The sequence below is a fragment of the Penicillium argentinense genome, assembly GCF_028826775.1.
Source record: "Penicillium argentinense strain IBT 30761 chromosome Unknown utg000004l_segment0_segment0, whole genome shotgun sequence".
NCBI classification, from domain to species: Eukaryota; Fungi; Ascomycota; class Eurotiomycetes; order Eurotiales; family Aspergillaceae; genus Penicillium; species Penicillium argentinense.
Genome location: NW_026622663.1, coordinates 1345031 through 1363171, shown reverse-complemented (window position 1 = coordinate 1363171; position 18141 = coordinate 1345031). Strand labels below are relative to the sequence as shown.

Genomic DNA, 18141 nt, shown 5'->3' with positions numbered 1-18141 from the left:
CTCTGTATGAGCTTGATCTCGTATAAGCTTGGTTTTTTGTTCGTCCTGTGGTGATCCACTCGGTTGCGTACGAGTTCCACTGTAAGCTCGTAGTGCAAACACAGAGGGACATAGCGATCTTTGCATTTGAAGGAATTACCACGTTGCAGGTTGCTGCAGATCCGGGAAGATTGTTCGATAGTGTGCTACTGCAGGGTATGTACCCCTCAATCTGCTTCGTATAGCACCTCTTCGTGGCTTGAAATGTTGTGAAAATGGAGGGTGAAGAGGGAGAAGGCGGTGGGTGGGAAAAAGTCACGCAGATTATCAGATTAATCAGATAGTTGCAATCAGATTAATTAGGCTTTGCGTTATCCGCGGTTTCGGAATTACAATACGTTATTACGTGCGTCCGTACGGCACACCACTGTATTACACACTCCGAGGTCGTCCCAGATTAAAACGGGCATCAGATAATATCGGTAACCTCGGAAGCATTGTTCAAGCACTCCGTGATTACTGCCGGTTGGGCAGCTCACCAAGTGGGTAAATAGAGACCTCACAGACGAGTTGTGCCGTTGCATTCCACGGCATTGAGGACCGCCGACAACGACCGCCTGTCAGCGACCACCATCTGCATACGGCCTGTCGCCATAATTCTACGCCTGTCGATATGATTTCTACATCTTCATTCAAGCGGTTTCCGCCGCCGCAGTCATATGCATTCGTCTCATTTCCGGTGCCGCATGTCATGCTGGTCGTGTTCAACCGTCCAAAGGCCCTTAACGCCATGACCAGCGCGGCGCAATATGACCTTGAAACACTCTTCACCTGGTACGACAGCGAGCCATCTCTACGTTGCGCCATCGTCACTGGCGCCGGACGCGCATTTTGCGCTGGAATGGACCTGAAGGAGTGGAACCAGCTCAATATTCGACGCGCAAAGGGCGAACATACCACCCAGGCGCCAATGCCGCGGTCAGGCTTTGGAGCTCTTTCTCGCCGACATGGCAAGAAGCCCATCATCGCGGCCGTCAATGGTATCGCGTTTGGGGGTGGTATGGAGATTGTCTCCAACCTTGATATGGTCGTTGCCGTGAAGAGCGCACTGTTCGCGCTACCCGAAGCCAAGCGAGGCGTCGTCGCGATGGCGGGCTCCTTACCCAGACTTGCTCGGACTATTGGACGGCCTAGAGCGACGGAGCTCGCGCTCACTGGCAAGAGCATTACGGCTGCGGAGGCCAAGGAGTGGGGTTTGATTAATGCTGTGACGGAAGATGGCGCGGCAGATGATGATATTTTGGACCGGCCAGTCGTCAAAGCTGCATTGCAGTATGCTGCTAGCATTTGTGAGAACAGCCCCGATAGCGTGATCATCAGTCGCGCTGGTATCGTGGCTGGCTGGGAAGATGGAAGCGCGGAAAACGCCAGCCGTCTTCTCAGTGAGAACTGGGAACCTGCATTGAACGAGGGCGAAAATCTCCGAGAAGGCCTGCGGGCTTTTTCTGAGAAGCGAGAGCCTCGGTGGATCGACAGCAAGTTGTGATTCGGAAGATGATGGATAATATCATGTATAGATAGAACATGTATTACCACAATCAAATTGAACCTAATTGATCGAGATTTGGTAGTAAATCTTGATGGATAGATTTATTTTACGATCTCCAATCGAAATTACCTTGATGCCTACAGCAATTTACATATGTACACTATTTTTGTAGAACATGCTGGGCAATGCAATGCAACGTCGGCTCCAGCTAGGCTGAGCACGGCCACGACCTCCATTCCCACATGGTTTCAACCCTTTTTGGAAAGCGGACTATTACATAGCAGGCAGTGTCATCATTTTTCACGCGCCCAGAGCACAAAATTACATGCACGATTCATGACTGCCTTATGCTATGCCATACACCACGTACCTGGCGTCGTAAGGCCAAGAAGCCCCTGATGCGCCAAGCCGAAAGGTGGTGCTTGTATAAGCTTGTACTCCCCTACTCTGCCAGCCGTTGCGTATTACCAGGAAATACCAGCGATACGCTGATATCGCTCGGAGATGGCAGTATTGGTTTTACCGACATCCGGTCCGCACTTCGCGCCCGAATGCACGAACGGGGCATTGATTATCAGATTCCCTTGTGCAACAGTACGAATTTATCAATCGGTCTTTTTTTCGGTTAGGTGGACGACAGGACCCGCATCTTGCTTGGCGTTCCCTCGGCGGTGGACACTGCTTCTGAAACATGGACAGGTGGGATCCGGAAATGTCTCTTCGCGCCGTGAACGCAGAATGCGGCAAGATTCTCTGCGCAGCCACAGCAAGTGGCCCTCGCCTCCAGCAAATATGGAACTAACGCCAGCCTGGGAACTCATGGACGCCAGTCGTCCACACCGTCTATCACATCATGACTCTGCCAGAGAACCCCTCGGATGACAACAAGCCCCTTAGAATACCCACTCTGACCTGCTGCATCTGCCTAGTCCACCCGTCGCAACGGATTTCCGGATTTTGTCTGGAGCCCGATTAAGGAGGTGAACCCGGGTTGACGGCCACCGCGGCAATTGCATGAATGAATGCGTGTTCTCCGCCGAAACATGAGAGTAAAAAGCAATGCGACTGTCTTAGCTGAAGTATGGATTTCAATGTCGGACATGGGGGCCATGCTGTCGGAGAAGACCGTTTCAGCTGCGCGCCGCGACGATCTCTATGCGAAAGCACAAGACAGGCAGTGAGTGACATTGGTCCCTATAAGGAGATAGTGGGACATCTGCGATCGTCCAAACATCTGGCCTCGACTGACCTGAACCGAACAACTCGAGCCTTGCTATTATTGCTTGCTCGCATTCACCGTGTTAACAGGGATCGTGGCCCCCAGGGCGAAATCGTGGAACCATGGGAACAACTCTAGCGCATATCCAGAGTTATCTGATCATCTTCATATCGGAAGATCAAGGGAGAAATATCTCAAAACGGCTTGGCACTCCAGCTTGCGATGGAGGATCGCGTCAAGCGGCACCACACGCTGACCGAATAAGAGAGCTGCCTGGCTTCTCCAGTTGCACTCCAAGAAGATCATCGCCTCTTTGCGTGTACAGTGGCTCGCAGGACCCCTGTGGGGCTCTATCCAACACCCGCAAGCCCGGATCAGATTAGATGGTTGGTGCAAATCAGGGTGTTTGCCATCTTTGACCAGGGTGTTGGCATAGTTTGAGTGGTTGAGATGTCAAGGCTTGCGGCAGGGCTCGATGTGATGTGCAGTAGTGCGACAAGGGGAAAAAGCCTGGGGGCCGCCCTACGCGGAACCTTTTTCTGGAATTTCCGACATCAGTTGATCGCGATGAGCTTATTAACACGGCCGCCTGCTCGTTTCTCGGCAGGCCGATCAGCAGTATTGACTTTTCATCCTCCTCTTGGCTTGTTCCTGCCACGGTCCTTGGTCAGTTATCAAGACCTTTTGATCGCCCAGTGACCTCGATATCACTATGGCCGACCACAACGCCTCCCAAGAGGGTGAAGTCATCAAGTCGGAGATGAATGTCAACGTGGAGAGCGGAAAGCAGCATTACTCTGATGGCGAGGATTTGGCGCATAACCCCGATGTGCCCGACTACAATGCCCAGTATGGTGTCAAGTCGGCTGAGGCCATGACCCTGTCGTGGTCGAGGACCTCCCTGATCGTGGTCTACATGAGGTGAGTGATCTAGCGGAGCGACGGCTGTGAAGCAAGACATGCTAACATGATATGTGCAGTATGTGGCTATTGTACTTCAGCAATGCTTTCGAGGCATCATTGTCCACCAACCTGTCGCCTTATGTGTCCAGCGCATTCAACGACCATTCGCTGGTGACGGTCATCAACGTAGTGTCACAGGTCTTGACCGGTGTCACATACATGCCTGTTGCAAAGATTTTGAACTTGTGGGATCGTAGCGTCGGTTTCACCATCATGCTTACGATTGCGGTAATCGGCATGATTCTCATGGCGTCGACAAACAGCTTCGAACTGTATGCTGCATCCAACGTAAGGGATCAGCCCCGTCTTTGAACCTCCATATGGAAGATTGCAAGCTGATATCCGCTACCTACAGTGTCTCTACTCCATCGGATTTACTGGTATGACCTTCTGTGTCGATGTGGTCACAGCTGATACCTCCACGATGCGGAACCGTGGCTTGGCCTTTGCCTTTACTTCTTCGCCCTACATCATCACAGCATTCGGTGGCCCCAAGGCTGCTGAGACGATCTATGCCGACAACTGGCGCTGGGGCTTTGGTGCCTGGGCCATTGTTCTTCCTGTGGTCGGTGCTCCCATGATTACCATGATGGTGTTGGGTAAGCGCAAGGCAGAGAAGAACGGACTCGCCCCTCGACAGGACAGTGGTCGGACATGGTATGCAAGCGTTTTGCATTATTTCATCGAGTTTGACGGTAAGTAATGTGGGCTTCCGCTGAGTTTCGTTGCATGATCTGATAGACTCGCTCAGCTGTTGGAATCTTCCTTCTGTGTGCTGGATTCATTCTTTTCCTCCTGCCTTTCATCATAGCCGTCTCTTCGGCAGACCAGTGGAACAGCCCTAGCATCATTGCTATGATTATCATTGGATTTTTTTTGCTTGTCTGCTTCGGCTTTTGGGAGCGATTTGGTGCCCGTGTGCCTTTCGTTCCTTGGTCGTTGCTGACGGATCGGTCTGTCATCGGTGCTTGCATGCTGGACTTTGTCTACCAAATTGCTTACTACTGCTGGTACAACTACTTCTCGTCCTACCTGCAAGTCGTTTACAACCAATCGCTTGCTGGCGCGGGTTATATCGGCAGTATCTATGATGTCGTCTCTGGCGTGGAGCTGCTGATCGTCGGCGCCCTGATCAGCTACACTGGCCACTATAAATGGGTACTTATGTGGGGAGTTCCGATGTACATTCTTGGTGTGGGCCTGATGATCTATTTCCGCCAGCCTGGTAATGGCATTGGCTACATCATCATGTGTCAGATCTTTATTGCCTTGGGTGGTGGCGTCATCACTATCGGTGAACAGGTTGCCCTAATGGCGTCCGCCGAGCACAACGATGTTGCTGCTCTCCTGGCGCTGCTTGGATTGTTTGGCTACATTGGTGGTGCAATTGGAGGCACAGTCTCGGGTGGTATATGGACAAATGTCCTACCTGGTCAACTCCGACAGAGGCTCCCTGCAAGCAAAGCTGATCAGTGGGAAGACATCCTGAACAGCCTCGATGTGCAGTTGAGCTACCCTGTCGGGGACCCGACTCGAACCGCCATTTCCGATGCCTATGCTGCTACGAATAAGTATATGCTTATCGCTGGCGTTTGCATCATGTCTTTGGGCCTAGTGTGCATGGCAATCATTAAGGATCGCAATGTCAAGCACATTGTGCAGACCAAGGGTCTGCTTTTCTAAGCTGGGAAACTGCTGGTCACTGTCCAGTCCAGGCTCACCATGTGCTGAGTTTGGTGAGACCCAGACGGGGATTTTGTCTTGGGTTCTCAGTGAAATGAACATTTTTATCTTCAGGAATTTTAGGAACGGTTGATAATAATGGAAGTTTACTCATGTACCGGTCGGTCTTGAAAGAATGCTGCCAAAATTCTTGAGCACCGAGTAGTTCTGATAAAAAAACAAGCCAGGGAATAGACAAAAGAAATCAGAACAAAAGAGTAATCGACGTTAATGTGTACTGGGATAAATGACTACCCACTTACGTCCATTGTTTCGTACTGGTCGCTTGTGGGCTCATGGCTATGGCCTGTTTTGCCAAGGGGGAACTGAGCAGCAGCTTCTAGAATGATAGAAGCCAACAGAGGGACAACAATTTCATCGTACTCCTGGTCGAAGCAATGAACTGCGGTCCCTGCCGTTAATGCCACCTTTGAAGATAGTGATAACAGTTAGAATAAGTGAGCACCACACGGTCCAGAGAATCAACATATCTATCTAAATATGACCAATGATTTGGTTTAGTCAGAAAGATATTGTCTAGTTAGATATCTTATCACTGCCTTCTTATACGATTTTCTATATCTTCTACGCTGTTATTCCCCACTCTCCTCTCACTCTCCTGTCACTCTGCTCCTACACCGACAATGCCAGAATGTCGTTCAGGGACAACGCCAAGAGCCATTTGCGAGCCCAAAGAAAGTGAAAATTGATACGAGTTACCACTTGTAGTCTAACAGTCTGCGTTGCGTTGGACATCTCAAAGACAGCAGTTCCTTGTGGGTTCAAAGCTACACCTGGTCCATGGCCGAAATCTGCCTTGAAAGAAGCCAGCACTTCAATGTGAAGCTCCCAGAGTACTACAACTTGTCTATCTAGCACACTAACTGATCTGTTCCCAGGAAATGTCTTGCTCGGTACTAAGAGTTCCATGCGTCTTCAGATGTGAAATTAGAGTCAAAAGAAGCGGCGACATGATAACCCCGAACTTACTGAGCCTTAGGACCCTCTACGCTGTCCATACGTCCGAACCAGCCACGTCCCAAATCTTCTGTCTAAAGCACGAGGTGCCTCGAAGCTTCAGTCCAGTTCAAAACGAGATACGCAGTGTTCCTTCTCATAAGACTCGGTCACATACGGTGTAGGGGATCGCAGACTACAAACTCTTTTACGGAGACGAAGAAAGAACGGATCAAAATCTCGTCCTCTAGGAAGCGAAAGCAAAGGGCAAAAGCAGATGGCTCTACAGATCTTTCCGCTTCTAAACACACTCAAGCCGGGTTTGTCAAAAAGAGGCACTATGCCAAATCACGTGTTGGACGCGTAGAGGAACATAGACCGGGCATAGTTGACGATTATCTGAAAGCTGGTATTCTCAGTCAAGTTTACCGCAATCCGAATGTTTATTGTAAAGACAAGATAAGAATGTTCAATCTAGCGGAGCCTTTGCTTCTTGATTTACTCTTTGATTTTGAGTACTCTCTCATCCACCTGCCGAATACTTCCCCCGATTATTCCACAAATATCTCATTATGATCTGTCTCTACTTTTTATACTTGGATTCAGGAGTCGAAGTCCGAGTGGATATCTCAAAAGCGAGCAGGAGCTGTGCTAGAAGACAAAGGGGATGTGGCCGCAGTAATACTCATTGGTAACAGCACAGATAAAATGATTGCCCACTACATGTCTCTGACTATTGCTGCTGAAGCCTATCCCTCGTGAATTCTGCATTAACACACATGCTGCAATAAATACATGGTTCTGCACTGACTTGACATTTGGGGGCTGCTGCACCGGGCCTGGGGGAACCTCGACAACCCACGGCTTCGAAGTGTTGTTGGAGGTATTGATTGGGCGCGAACTGAATCTACAGGGACAGCGACACCTGCGATGATGCCAATAATAGAATAAATGTGACCTGCAGACCTGCGACTCGCTGATGTAATTCAACGAGACTCGCGGGGAAAGTTGGGGTCCTTTTCATTGTTGCTGTACCTGGACAGCATATAGAGTGGGGCTACGAGATATGCGTGCCAGACAGTGTATAATGCGGCTTCTTGCCTTTGAATACCTCATATTTTACAGGTGCCAACTGTTGATCAATCCTTTTGATCGGGCCAAATGTAGAACGAGGGCCGAGAGATATAACAACGAGAACAGGTTTCTGGCTCGCGGGGCGGATCCTGGAATACTCAAAATGTGTATAAGGCAGGACATTGCTCTTCTATTCTCCATCTATCCTTAGTTGTCTATTTCTCTGATATATCAGTCAAAGAATGTATCAATCTCCCGACTACCCTTTTCGAAAAATCGATACCTCTTTCGAAATGAAACTAAGCCTTAGACTTGGAGCAGTTCTCCTGGCCAGCTGTGCCACTGCAATCATGGGTAATATTCCCATCCCAGTATAATACTATTTGACCCCTAAAATTGTGAAGCCCCCGGATATTACACGTGCTGAAGCAAGAAATGTGCTGGAAAATGCGAACCCAAAAAAGGCGGAAAAGACGGCACTGTTGTTGCCACACATATACACGACGGAGATTCCTGGTGCTACATTCAAGCTGGCCTCGGTAAGTTGTCGAATGAGCCCAGGGAGTGTGACCCTACACTTGGATGCGCTCCACCCCAGGAGGGTAAGATCAAGTGCGTCACGAAGGACTATGACGAGGGCATTGGTGGATGCACTGTCTAGCCTACATTAGCTGGATTGGTGACGTGATGTATTGTTATGGCTGTGCTAACGCAGTGCTTGATTTCTGGCCATCATCTGGGGTTCTCTGTATCAAAAATTTACTTCAGAGTAATTTTTGATACGCGTCAATCCATCTTATCAAGTACTTCCTCTATATAAACCTGGATTCCACCTACTACCTAGTTCCCTGTCCAGTCTTCTATCCGATCGTATGCCTGGTCATATACCCAGTCACCTATGTCATCTACTGACGAGCCAAGAATTTAGACTAAGGAATGGTTTCAGGCGCAGAGTATTGATGCGCGTAGCAGAAAGTCTACTTCAAAATCCAGGAGGACGTGTGACAGGAGACAAGAGTCGTTGAAACAGTTCAATTCAAATCCGCGGGCCTATGTCGCTTTCTCAGCGGGAAGAATGTCAGGAACAGGTCCAACCGGTACCACCAACTGCGTATTGCCAGTCTTGCTTCCAATAGCAACACAGTAACCGAATTTATACTGCAAATAATTAGAATAGATCGAAATATGCCGGAACTGAGGTACTCACAATATCGAAGAAAGTCGTTTTCTTAAAAGCTCCTCCCGTCAACTCCGTCTCATCATAGTAAAGTCTCCGATACCATTGATCAATCCGCGGATAATCATGCCGAATCATTTTAAGATTGCAGCGGAAGATCAGGTAATAAGCCACATCAAATCGAGCGATCGTCGTATACAGACGGATATCAGCTTCAGTTATAGACCCGCCAAACAAGAAAGGCTGATGTTCCCGCTGGCTGAGATGCGCTTCAATCCGGTCCAGTGCCTCGAAAAGCGGGTAGATGTTTTCCTCATATGCGGCCTGTGTAGTAGCGAATCCGGTCTTGTACACGCCATTGTTGATCAGTGGGTACACCCACGCGTTCATTGCGTCGATTTCAGTCCTCAGATGCTCCGGGTAGAATCCGCCGCCGGCACGATTCTGTTCGCGCATGTTCTCGGGTAAGAACTCATCGAATTCGGTGTATAGCATGCGAATTACCTCACTGCTTTCGTTGTTGACTATCGTCCCTTTCTTCTTATCCCACAGCGTGGGAACTGTGTAGCGTCCCTCGTAATGTGAGTCTGCTTTGAGGTAGAGTTCTTTGAGGTATTTGAAGCCATACAGTGGGTCTTTCTCTGCGGAGCCATACCGTCCAGAGAAGAACCACCCATTGGGTCCGAGTTCGGGATCGAGTACGACCAGTTGGATTATGCTGTCTAGCCCTTTTAGGCTACGGACTAGATTGGCCCGGTGCGCCCATGGACAGCCATAGTTGATGTATAGCACGTAGCGGTCCTTTTCGGCGGGGAATTCAGCCATTGGGTCCCGGGTGATTTGGGATCGAAAAGCCGAATCTTTGCGCCGGAAGTGACCGTCTGAGTCGGCGTGTTTGTAGATATTCGTGTTCTGTTCGCGTTAGTTCAGCGGTTTTAGATGGCTGTTATAGGTTAAATGGTGGGACGAAAAGTGACTGACTTGGTCGCTCATCGTGGATACTAATGAGTCTGGCTGGAATGAGACTGGTTGACTGTCCTATGTATCTTCAATGGAAAATTGATGTATTTCTTTCCCCACTTGACTCGGACAAGAACGTAAATGATAGATTCGTTTCTATATATCACAGCTGACGTGACGCCTTCTCATAGCGTTGTTGCGTAGCTGACAAATCGCCCGCGGGTCTCGCGCGTCATCGCATAAGCACTTGGAATCGTTCCGCAGATTATCAATTCGGATGTATATACTCGTCTCAAGGTTATGATGCATCGGGATATAGAGAAGGGCCTTTCTCAAGAGCTCTGGATTCCAAATTGTCTGGCCACCTCGATAAAGCCTCCAGCACCCTGATCTACCCAGATATTCACCCATCCATCCGCCTTCGTCTGTGCCACCTTTTCGGCAGACCATTGCTCCTCCAACTCGCGCGCAACATAGATGGCCTGGAACCCGCAGGATTTGGCGGCCTGGAGATCATCCAAGTGAGCGGAAACAAGCGCACATTGGCAGGGCTCAAGCCCCAACCGTTTGGCGGCTCCGTAGTACACCTGAGGCGAAGGTTTGTATGCTCTGAAGTGCTCGGAGCTAGTGAGATGGGTGAAGGGCAGGGACCCATGTTTCTTCAAATCCTCCAGCAGGGATACATTGCCGTTGGAGAGGGTGGATGTGATAAACTTGGTGTTCAGTAACGCCACTCCCTGGGCACTATCCGCCCAAGGGTCGAGTCGGTGCCAAGCAAAGGTCAGATCCCATAGCTCGCCGTCGTTGAACAGAGGTCGGATCCCCCGTTGATCAAGCAGCTCCTGTAGAGCGGCGTAGTGGTGCTGATCGACCGAGATGAATTTCTCGGACGGATCAAAGTTCCGCGTAAAGACACCATACGAGCGTCGCCATGCCACGGCGAGGTCGAGCCAGTCTTGGTCTGTGAGGGATGTTGCACGGTCCCTCACGTCAGCTGGGAGGTCCCTGTCAGAGTCGGCGAGGGCCTGCTGGGCTGCGGCTCTGAGATCCTTGCTCACGCATGGTCGCCATTTGACGACGGTACCGAACGTGTCGAAAAAGAGAGCGCGGGGAGGCTCCGGCATTGTGATGTAGTGGTGTGGGGGTGGATCGACAGGTGCGAGAACAGTTGTGATGACTCTGAGAGATCCAATGCGTTTGGGTGCAAGATTCATTCGAATTCCGATCTTGCCGGAAAAGAACACTATTATGTATGAATTGTTGCGATGGCATGTGATATGTGATGGACGATGGCGACTTTCGACTATGAGTCAGTGAGCCGCGGCGCCGCGGGGTTCGGGCTGATCGTTTTGCCTGCACCAGAGTAGCATCACCAGAAGCAAAACCAGTTGGGCGTAGGCAAGTAAGAGCACGTTTTGTAAGAATGATATGTTCAATTGGGTGAAGAATATGAGTAAACTATATTAGAGAGAACATCTAGTGAGGCTCAGTGCTGTAAAACACCGTACCAAGGGACGTTAGTAGCCATACCCCAACTCCGGGACGATGAGAAGATGAACATCAAGACACATCTATATACCCGAGGCATTGTCAGAAGGACGTAGAGATAGGATTAGTCCAGAATTGGCACTACTGCAGTTACAACATTCTCGGTGACGACCGAAGGCGGAATCCTCACACTTCGGCAAATCGTCGCGAACTCGTCTCGACCTCGCCTCTCCTCGCATCCTCCCACGGACTCGCTCTCCACACCGGGGTGTCTGGGCGCATTAGCGCTGCTGTCAGACAAAAGAAACTTGCGAGTTGAACCTGCTTGCATCGAATGACGAGGCCCGGCTGCAAATAGACCTGTCAAACGGCCCGTGTCTGCATCGGCAACCCCTCTGCCCAGCGAGCCCAGCGGGTCGCCCGGAGCCCTCGAAATAGCTCGCGGAGATGCTTCCTCGCGTGTCTTTTTGTCCCCCCGGCCCAATTGGTAATTGGACTAGCAGGAGAGCAGGGCAAAAGACGGAGTCCTGGATCCAGCGCTTTATTGTTAAATAACACCCTGCGCCGTGGCTGATTGGCAGACGTTTAATTTGTCTTAGCCGCGCCTTAACGGCCACAAGTGCGACCGGCTTCGACATTCGAGATGAAAAGGATCGAGACCGAGAGCACCGTGCGGACAGCTAGACGATTAGCGAGACCCTGGCCGATGCGATGGTCCCATGGGGGAGCATGGCTGGATGGCACTTCGCAAACGCCATCGCGATCGCGTACCAGTTTTCCTCGGCCCAGGGGGGCGGACGAAAACAAAAACAAAGCAACACAGCAAAAGTTCGGTTCTCGCTCGGAGTGGGTGCCTTGAGCTCACACGGTGGAGATCTCGGATGGACCTCGCGGTACGGGGACTCCGTCCTGCCCCCGTCGCGTCTTCACGGGGGACGCATCCGTGGCCGCGAATGAGGTGATCGATATGCAGCTGGGAATACGAACAACACGCCCGGGCTGCTCCCCTCAAGGACTTCTAGATCAGCTGCAGCGACGTATTCCTAAAACACGGACCACGGGCCATAGGCTCTCGTCGAACGAAATTGCCTACGACGATCATCGTGAGGGAACCTCACGCTAAGGCGACCTGGCCAACGCCAGAACAGGGGAATGGTGATTCCTAAACACGCTAACCGTCTCTCCTATTCCGCAAGCAGACGTCTGTTCAATCTATTCGCGTCGCCGATTGCTGTTAGTGCTGGCTGATCGCACCGGTCGCCGCCTGATTGGCTCTGCGCGTGGCATTTTCGAAGACTTTTTGTGATGGATGATGGCCGCCGTCCTCTCCACCGATGCCTCTCTGCAATTACCACAAAAAAGGGGCTATGATCGGAGCCGGGCGCAGTTGGCTGCGAATGGCTCTTGCGCGCAAGCTGAACGCGTTGTTTGGGGACCCGTCTTGGGCACGGTGGATCCCTGGATCCAGCTTTTTCGTCACCGACGAACACCTTCCCCATGCTGGAGCTGGACGGGGACGATCCCAGCCCTTCAATGTCCGTCACGACCTCCTTTTTCCAGATTGCAGGTGCCGCGCCTGCGTCTCGTGGGATTCGGATCCTTCATTAATAGTTTTTACAATGGCTATTCGAATGGCATTCTAACCTTTTTTCTTTGTTTCTTTTTTATGGGTCCTATGGTCTTTTACTTTTACATTTTCCCTTTTCCAGAAGGTCTCGGCATCCACGGTTCTATCGCGAGCTTGATTTGATATCAGCATCAACTCGACCTATTACCGTATCGACAAGGTACCATCAATCAGCCACAATTTCCGGCGTTGCTGGCCCCCGTCACACCCAGCCCAGTCGCGCACGCATCGACTGATGGTCCGGACCTGAGAGTCGAACGGGGGCTATATTTTAGTGTCTTGGTTGGCAGCTTTCCGGTGGAGCATCCTGCATCCTGGCTAATCGTGTGGGTTACTAGCTTCCCCATGTCCCCCCTAACGAACACCCCTGGGTCTCTTCCTATTTTTCATGCATGGCGAAGGCCGCTCCCTCACATCCGGCCCTATTCCGATTCCTGTGCGGCAAGGCTGATCTCAAAAGAGCCGTGAGGTAATCTACCCAACGGGCAGCTTCCTCGGATCGTTGCTTCGTTCGTAAGAATCCCGCGGATCGCAAGGCCCGTCACGTCCTGAGCCCCCCCCCTCCTCCGTGCACAAAGTACGGTGGACTCGAGCGATCGCGATCGGCCTTCGAATCTTCCAGGGGGCACTTGACATCTGACCCGTCTCCTCCCACCTTCTTTCTCAGATCCAACCTCCCGCTGGTGACGTCCGCATTGCCTGTAAGTAGATTTAGGGCCTCCGTGCATATCGAAACTACCGCAGTTGGCTCCTCGCGCATCGACCGTGCATCTCGCATCCGCACTGTAACAAAGTGGCTGACTGAGTGTTCCACTACAGCTCACAGTTGGATTATTTTTTTGGCCCCCCGCTTGTGACCATCGACCAGATTGGGAATCTTGGGTCATTTGAGACCTTTGGGACTTCCTGGGAACGTAACACGACCATTTGCGACGATTCGACAGAAACTCGAGGACGAATGAGTGAATTACGGTAGACAACTCGATTGATGGAACCCGGCCGCGACGTGCTCTGGTTAGCACATTCCAAACACGAAGATATCCCGGTGATGATTTGAGCTTTTTTCGGCACGCGCAGCAGAGATGGCCACGGATTTGCAGTCTCCGACTGCCTCTATGGCCCAGCCATCTCCCGCACCTTCTGGCTCCCGGGCTGCTTCCAAAGCACGATCTAGATCCCGACCAGCGCGCCGCCGAAGAGATTCATCTCCGGCGCCGTCCTCTTCTCCCTCCGGTCTACCGACGCCCGCCTTTTCGCCAGACGATGGACATACCGATGCCGATGCCGATGACGACATGGTCGAGGATACACTATCGCCGTTTGATCCCCGCAGAATCACGCCGACCCTTCATGCATCGCTCGTTTCCGAGATTCTCAACCTCCGCCGGGAGGTCGAGAATAAAACAAAAGCAATTGATTCGTTGGAACAAAGCTTGGATGAATCACGGACTGAAGCGGAAACTCTGAACGCCAACTTGTCGCAAGCGACTCGAGAAGCGCGGTCTCTCAAGCATCAGATTCAGCTTTTGGAGGGCGGGACCTCCTCTGCGATGACAGAGCTGGCTCGTGAACGAGATGATGCTGTTGAGAACATCAGCGATGTGCGTAAGAAGCTGGAACAAGCACAGAAAAAGGCTCGCAGTCGCGAAGAAGATGCGGAGCGAACACAGATAATGTGGGACCGCGATCGCGAGTTGTGGGACAACGAGCGGCGCAACCTGGAACGGAAGGTGCACGTGGTGGAAGGCCGCCTCAAGACGGTCCTGAACGAGGTGGCCGCTGCCCAAGAGGCCGCAACCCTCCATTCGCACCCCAGCGAAATTGACGAGACGGCCAAGGATAAGAGCAGAGGAAGCGACTCCGCCAGTGTAGCGTCCAGCAGCCAGGGCCGCCGACGCACGAGCATGACCAGCGTGACGACCGACGAAGGAGATGAGGAAGCCAATTATCACAATGTCCGATATTCCGTAATGAGTATGGCTGCTGGCAAGGGCGATGCCGGGTTGAATCTGGCCCAAGAACTGGATTTTGATGAAGAAGACGAATTTGCCGCTTCTGACGACGATACGCCGGCCTCGCCGGGTGCTCTTCCTGAAGAACGGCCCATGTCCGTTCATTCCGCTGCGTCACATTCTGTGGCGTCCAAGGCGAGGAAGATTCTTGGTCTCTCAATGCAAAGTACGTCTACGGCGGCCGGTGACTACCGCGCGATGGATATGGGTGGTCCCACGAAAACGCCTCCGGAAAAGCCAATTGTTGAATACTGCGATATGGGTATTCAATATTCACCTCCACCATCCCCCAAGTTGCCGGTCATGACGGATGACGTGGATGCGCCTATGTTCATGGACACCACACAACCGGAGGAAGATCATAAACCGCCGCCAGAGATGAAGGACACCGCAACAATTACTATTGCAGCGGAGATGATCTCTACCTCCTGTCAGACTGTGGAAGATCTTCCCAGTCCTCCCTATACCCCAAAGATCCCAGATTCACCCGCTGAATCTGCTGAGATGGCTCCAGAACGGGTGGAAATGGCATCGACATCGACTCAAACCGAAGATATTCCGGACGAAGAGCCGGTCTCGGCTCAGAAGGATACCCTATCGCCCCATGACATTCCAGAGCAAATGGATATTCCTATGATCGCTATCCATCCACCAGGTTCAGAGCCGCCATCGCCCCGAAACAGTGTTGTTCTTCCGCCGCAGACCAAGAACGTGTCGTGCCAGGCCAATTTCCGCTCGGTGATCGAGGGACGCTCCGTCGCTATTCAGACCGAAGAAATCCGCATCGATAAACGGCCAGTCAAACTTCCCGCCAGGCTCCTCCCATCCGCCATTCCAGATCTGCCTACTCGGGCCGAGTCTCAAGACTCTGGTGTTCAGTCTTATCAGCCATACCGACCGCCAGTTCCTCCACCTCGCTCCACCAAGCGAGAACAGCGGCCTGTACAAACTGAACGTTCGTCCAAGCCCGCCCGGGCACCGCCATCTGAGCTGGCTCAGGCTTATCCAGGTAACAATGACAATGGGCCACTGTCAGATGATGTGATGTCTGGCATTCGTCGACCTTTCCGCTCCAGCAGTCTCTTTGCTGGGTTCGAACAACTAAGTGATGATGAAGGCCCCGGCGAAGAGCGAGACATTTTCACCGATGATGAGCTTCTTAACCGACCTTTCGCATCATATAAGCTTCGCCGAGGCAAGATGGTCAACTCCAAGCAAAGAACAAGCCTTGATGATATTGGCCTTCCTGAAATCGATGAACATCTATCTGATCCGGAATCCCGACAATCCATTGACACAGAGCGCGGCCCCACCCGTGCCGGCCAGCGGTATGGCTCCCATGGCTTGTATGCTTCAAACAGCAGACAATCTGGTATGCGCAAGATGGCCATGATCTCGAGTGGCACAGCAGCACATCAGAAGACCCGCGCTAGAAGCCCCAGCGAACCAAGCCTCGACAGCGGCAGTGCGGGCTCAAGTATTGCGCCTCCATTCCCAGTGCCGATCCGTCTGAGCTCCCGTAAGCTCCCATTGACTGGAAGTGACGGACCTCCAAGCCCGACTCGCTCTGCCGGCCGACATTTCTCAGATCGTGGTGCCCGTACATCTCTTCAGCGACGCCCGACCCTACGCCGAGTACGCTCTGCGGCTGCAATGTCCCAGAGTGATATTGCCGAGCGTCCAGAAACTCGCTCGTCACCTGCACGCTCCATGTCTCCCTTCACTGCAGACAGCCCTACTGCATACAATCCGCCACCCATGCCATTTGACGACATCACTGCCCCGCGAGATCGACGAGCTGGCCAAAAGCGGGCCGCGCACCGCGGTGTCCCGTCCATGAACTGGGATCATGAGCAGCAAGATTCGACCGGTGGCGTGCAGCCGACTAGTGTTGTGGATGCCATTGCTCAGACAATGGTGGGCGAGTGGATGTTCAAGTATGTTCGTCGGCGAAAGTCCTTCGGAATGGGCGAGTCCAAAGACAACTGGGAAGGCAGGAACCCCGATGAGGTCTCAGCCAATATCACCAACAGCGGAGTTCGACACAAAAGATGGGTCTGGCTTGCTCCGTATGAGGGCTCCATTATGTGGAGCAGCAAGCAGCCAACCAGTGGCCCTGCTTTGTTGGGCAAGAGTGGTCGGAAGTGTAAGTTCTGAAACTTCCATTACTGCTTTATTCGCTCTTCCTAACACAATAACCTTGCAGTTACAATCCAATCAGTACTAGACGTCAAGGATGATAACCCCATGCCTAAAGGCGCTAGTACATCACCTCCATTCAACCGCTCGATCTTGGTCCTCACACCCCAGCGTGCTCTCAAGTTCACTGCGCTAACAGTCGAGCGACACTACGTCTGGCTCACCGCGCTATCCTTCCTCAGCCATTCCTCAATGGGTCTTCACGACCTCGCTGCTCTCCCACCTGCTCCACAGGAGGAAATGGGCTCACCCACGCCGCCAACCGCCACTCTCAGACGCAATCCAATCCGCGACTCTATCCGTGTAGCCAAAGGCCGACCTCGACCCATGCCCAAGGGCAAACGCTCATTTCGCAATGCACCGGATCCCGTCCCGGAAATCCCAACAGGCGATCTAGAAAGCTTGAACGACGCAGCCGACGCCCCACATGTCCCACGCTTCTCACACCACAACCATAGCCGCAAACGCAGCAACACTGCTCCACGTCCTCCGGCCCTCCACGCTATCCGCAGCTTCTCGAGCCAAGGCACCATGCCCTCCTCGCACAGCGGTTCATCCGATCCTTACTTCTCTCCCGCCCCTCCACCAATTCTTCCCACGGGCATTGGCAGTGGTCGCAGCAGTATCAGTCGTACTTCTGAAGCCAGTGGTCGTGCCTCCAGTACCGGTGCAAGCAACATGTTTGATGTCGGCACGGTCCGCATGGAGGCTTTCATCGACCATCATGCTGAACAGATTAACCGGCCTCGTGGTGCGCCTTCCGCGCGTGGACGTCATGTGCGGAAGACGTCGAGCCAGTTCAGTCAGGGCCGGTATGACTATGACGCGCCATCGATTGATGGGAGCAGTGAGCTTTCTTTCCGGTCTGATCCTTTCCGTGGCTTTTAATATCCCTTCTATCCCTATTCTCCCCTTTCGACCATCCTCCCTGGCGCCGGATATCATCGCCCTTGCCATTCTTTAATATATCTGTTTGAGCCCGTATATATGCTTTTTATTCCCTCTCTTTTCTTGTCAACATATTTCTTCTTTCCCTTTACTTGTTTTATTCTATATCCTCCGCCCTTCCTCATTTCTTTCCTTATTCTTATTTTCATTTCTACTTCTTCATCATCGTCTCCCCGGGCCTCTTATTCTACGGGTTTATTGATTGTTCATGTTGATACCATTGTGCGAAAGGATACCACACCACATTCGACTCAAAGCAGCGGTGGA

General features: G+C 52.0%; 5 protein-coding genes across 5 annotated transcripts; 3 read left to right on the top strand and 2 right to left on the bottom strand.

Moving 5' to 3' along the window:
- Window positions 1-652: 652 nt before the first annotated feature.
- On the top strand, window positions 653-1525 carry N7532_003445 (enoyl-CoA hydratase/isomerase family protein; the record flags this gene model as incomplete). Its single annotated transcript, XM_056615939.1, has 1 exon — window positions 653-1525. One exon carries the CDS (start codon window positions 653-655, stop codon window positions 1523-1525), a length of 873 nt encoding a protein of 290 aa, XP_056476296.1.
- Window positions 1526-3459: 1934 nt separating this feature from the next.
- N7532_003444 (siderophore iron transporter mirB) lies at window positions 3460-5393 on the top strand (the record flags this gene model as incomplete). Its single annotated transcript, XM_056615938.1, has 4 exons — window positions 3460-3668; window positions 3728-3998; window positions 4066-4405; window positions 4537-5393. 4 exons carry the CDS (start codon window positions 3460-3462, stop codon window positions 5391-5393), a joined length of 1677 nt encoding a protein of 558 aa, XP_056476295.1.
- A 3120-nt stretch (window positions 5394-8513) lies between these two features.
- On the bottom strand, window positions 8514-9633 carry N7532_003443 (uncharacterized protein; the record flags this gene model as incomplete). Its single annotated transcript, XM_056615937.1, has 3 exons — window positions 8514-8621; window positions 8671-9552; window positions 9622-9633. 3 exons carry the CDS (start codon window positions 9631-9633, stop codon window positions 8514-8516), a joined length of 1002 nt encoding a protein of 333 aa, XP_056476294.1.
- A 299-nt stretch (window positions 9634-9932) lies between these two features.
- Window positions 9933-10724, bottom strand: N7532_003442 (haloacid dehalogenase, type II; the record flags this gene model as incomplete). Its single annotated transcript, XM_056615936.1, has 1 exon — window positions 9933-10724. The coding sequence occupies one exon, from the start codon at window positions 10722-10724 to the stop codon at window positions 9933-9935; it is 792 nt and encodes a 263-aa protein (XP_056476293.1).
- A 3073-nt stretch (window positions 10725-13797) lies between these two features.
- N7532_003441 (putative nuclear migration protein) lies at window positions 13798-17814 on the top strand (the record flags this gene model as incomplete). The annotated part of the gene is made up of 2 exons (XM_056615935.1): window positions 13798-16873; window positions 16934-17814. The coding sequence occupies 2 exons, from the start codon at window positions 13798-13800 to the stop codon at window positions 17812-17814; spliced, it is 3957 nt and encodes a 1318-aa protein (XP_056476292.1).
- Window positions 17815-18141: the final 327 nt, after the last annotated feature.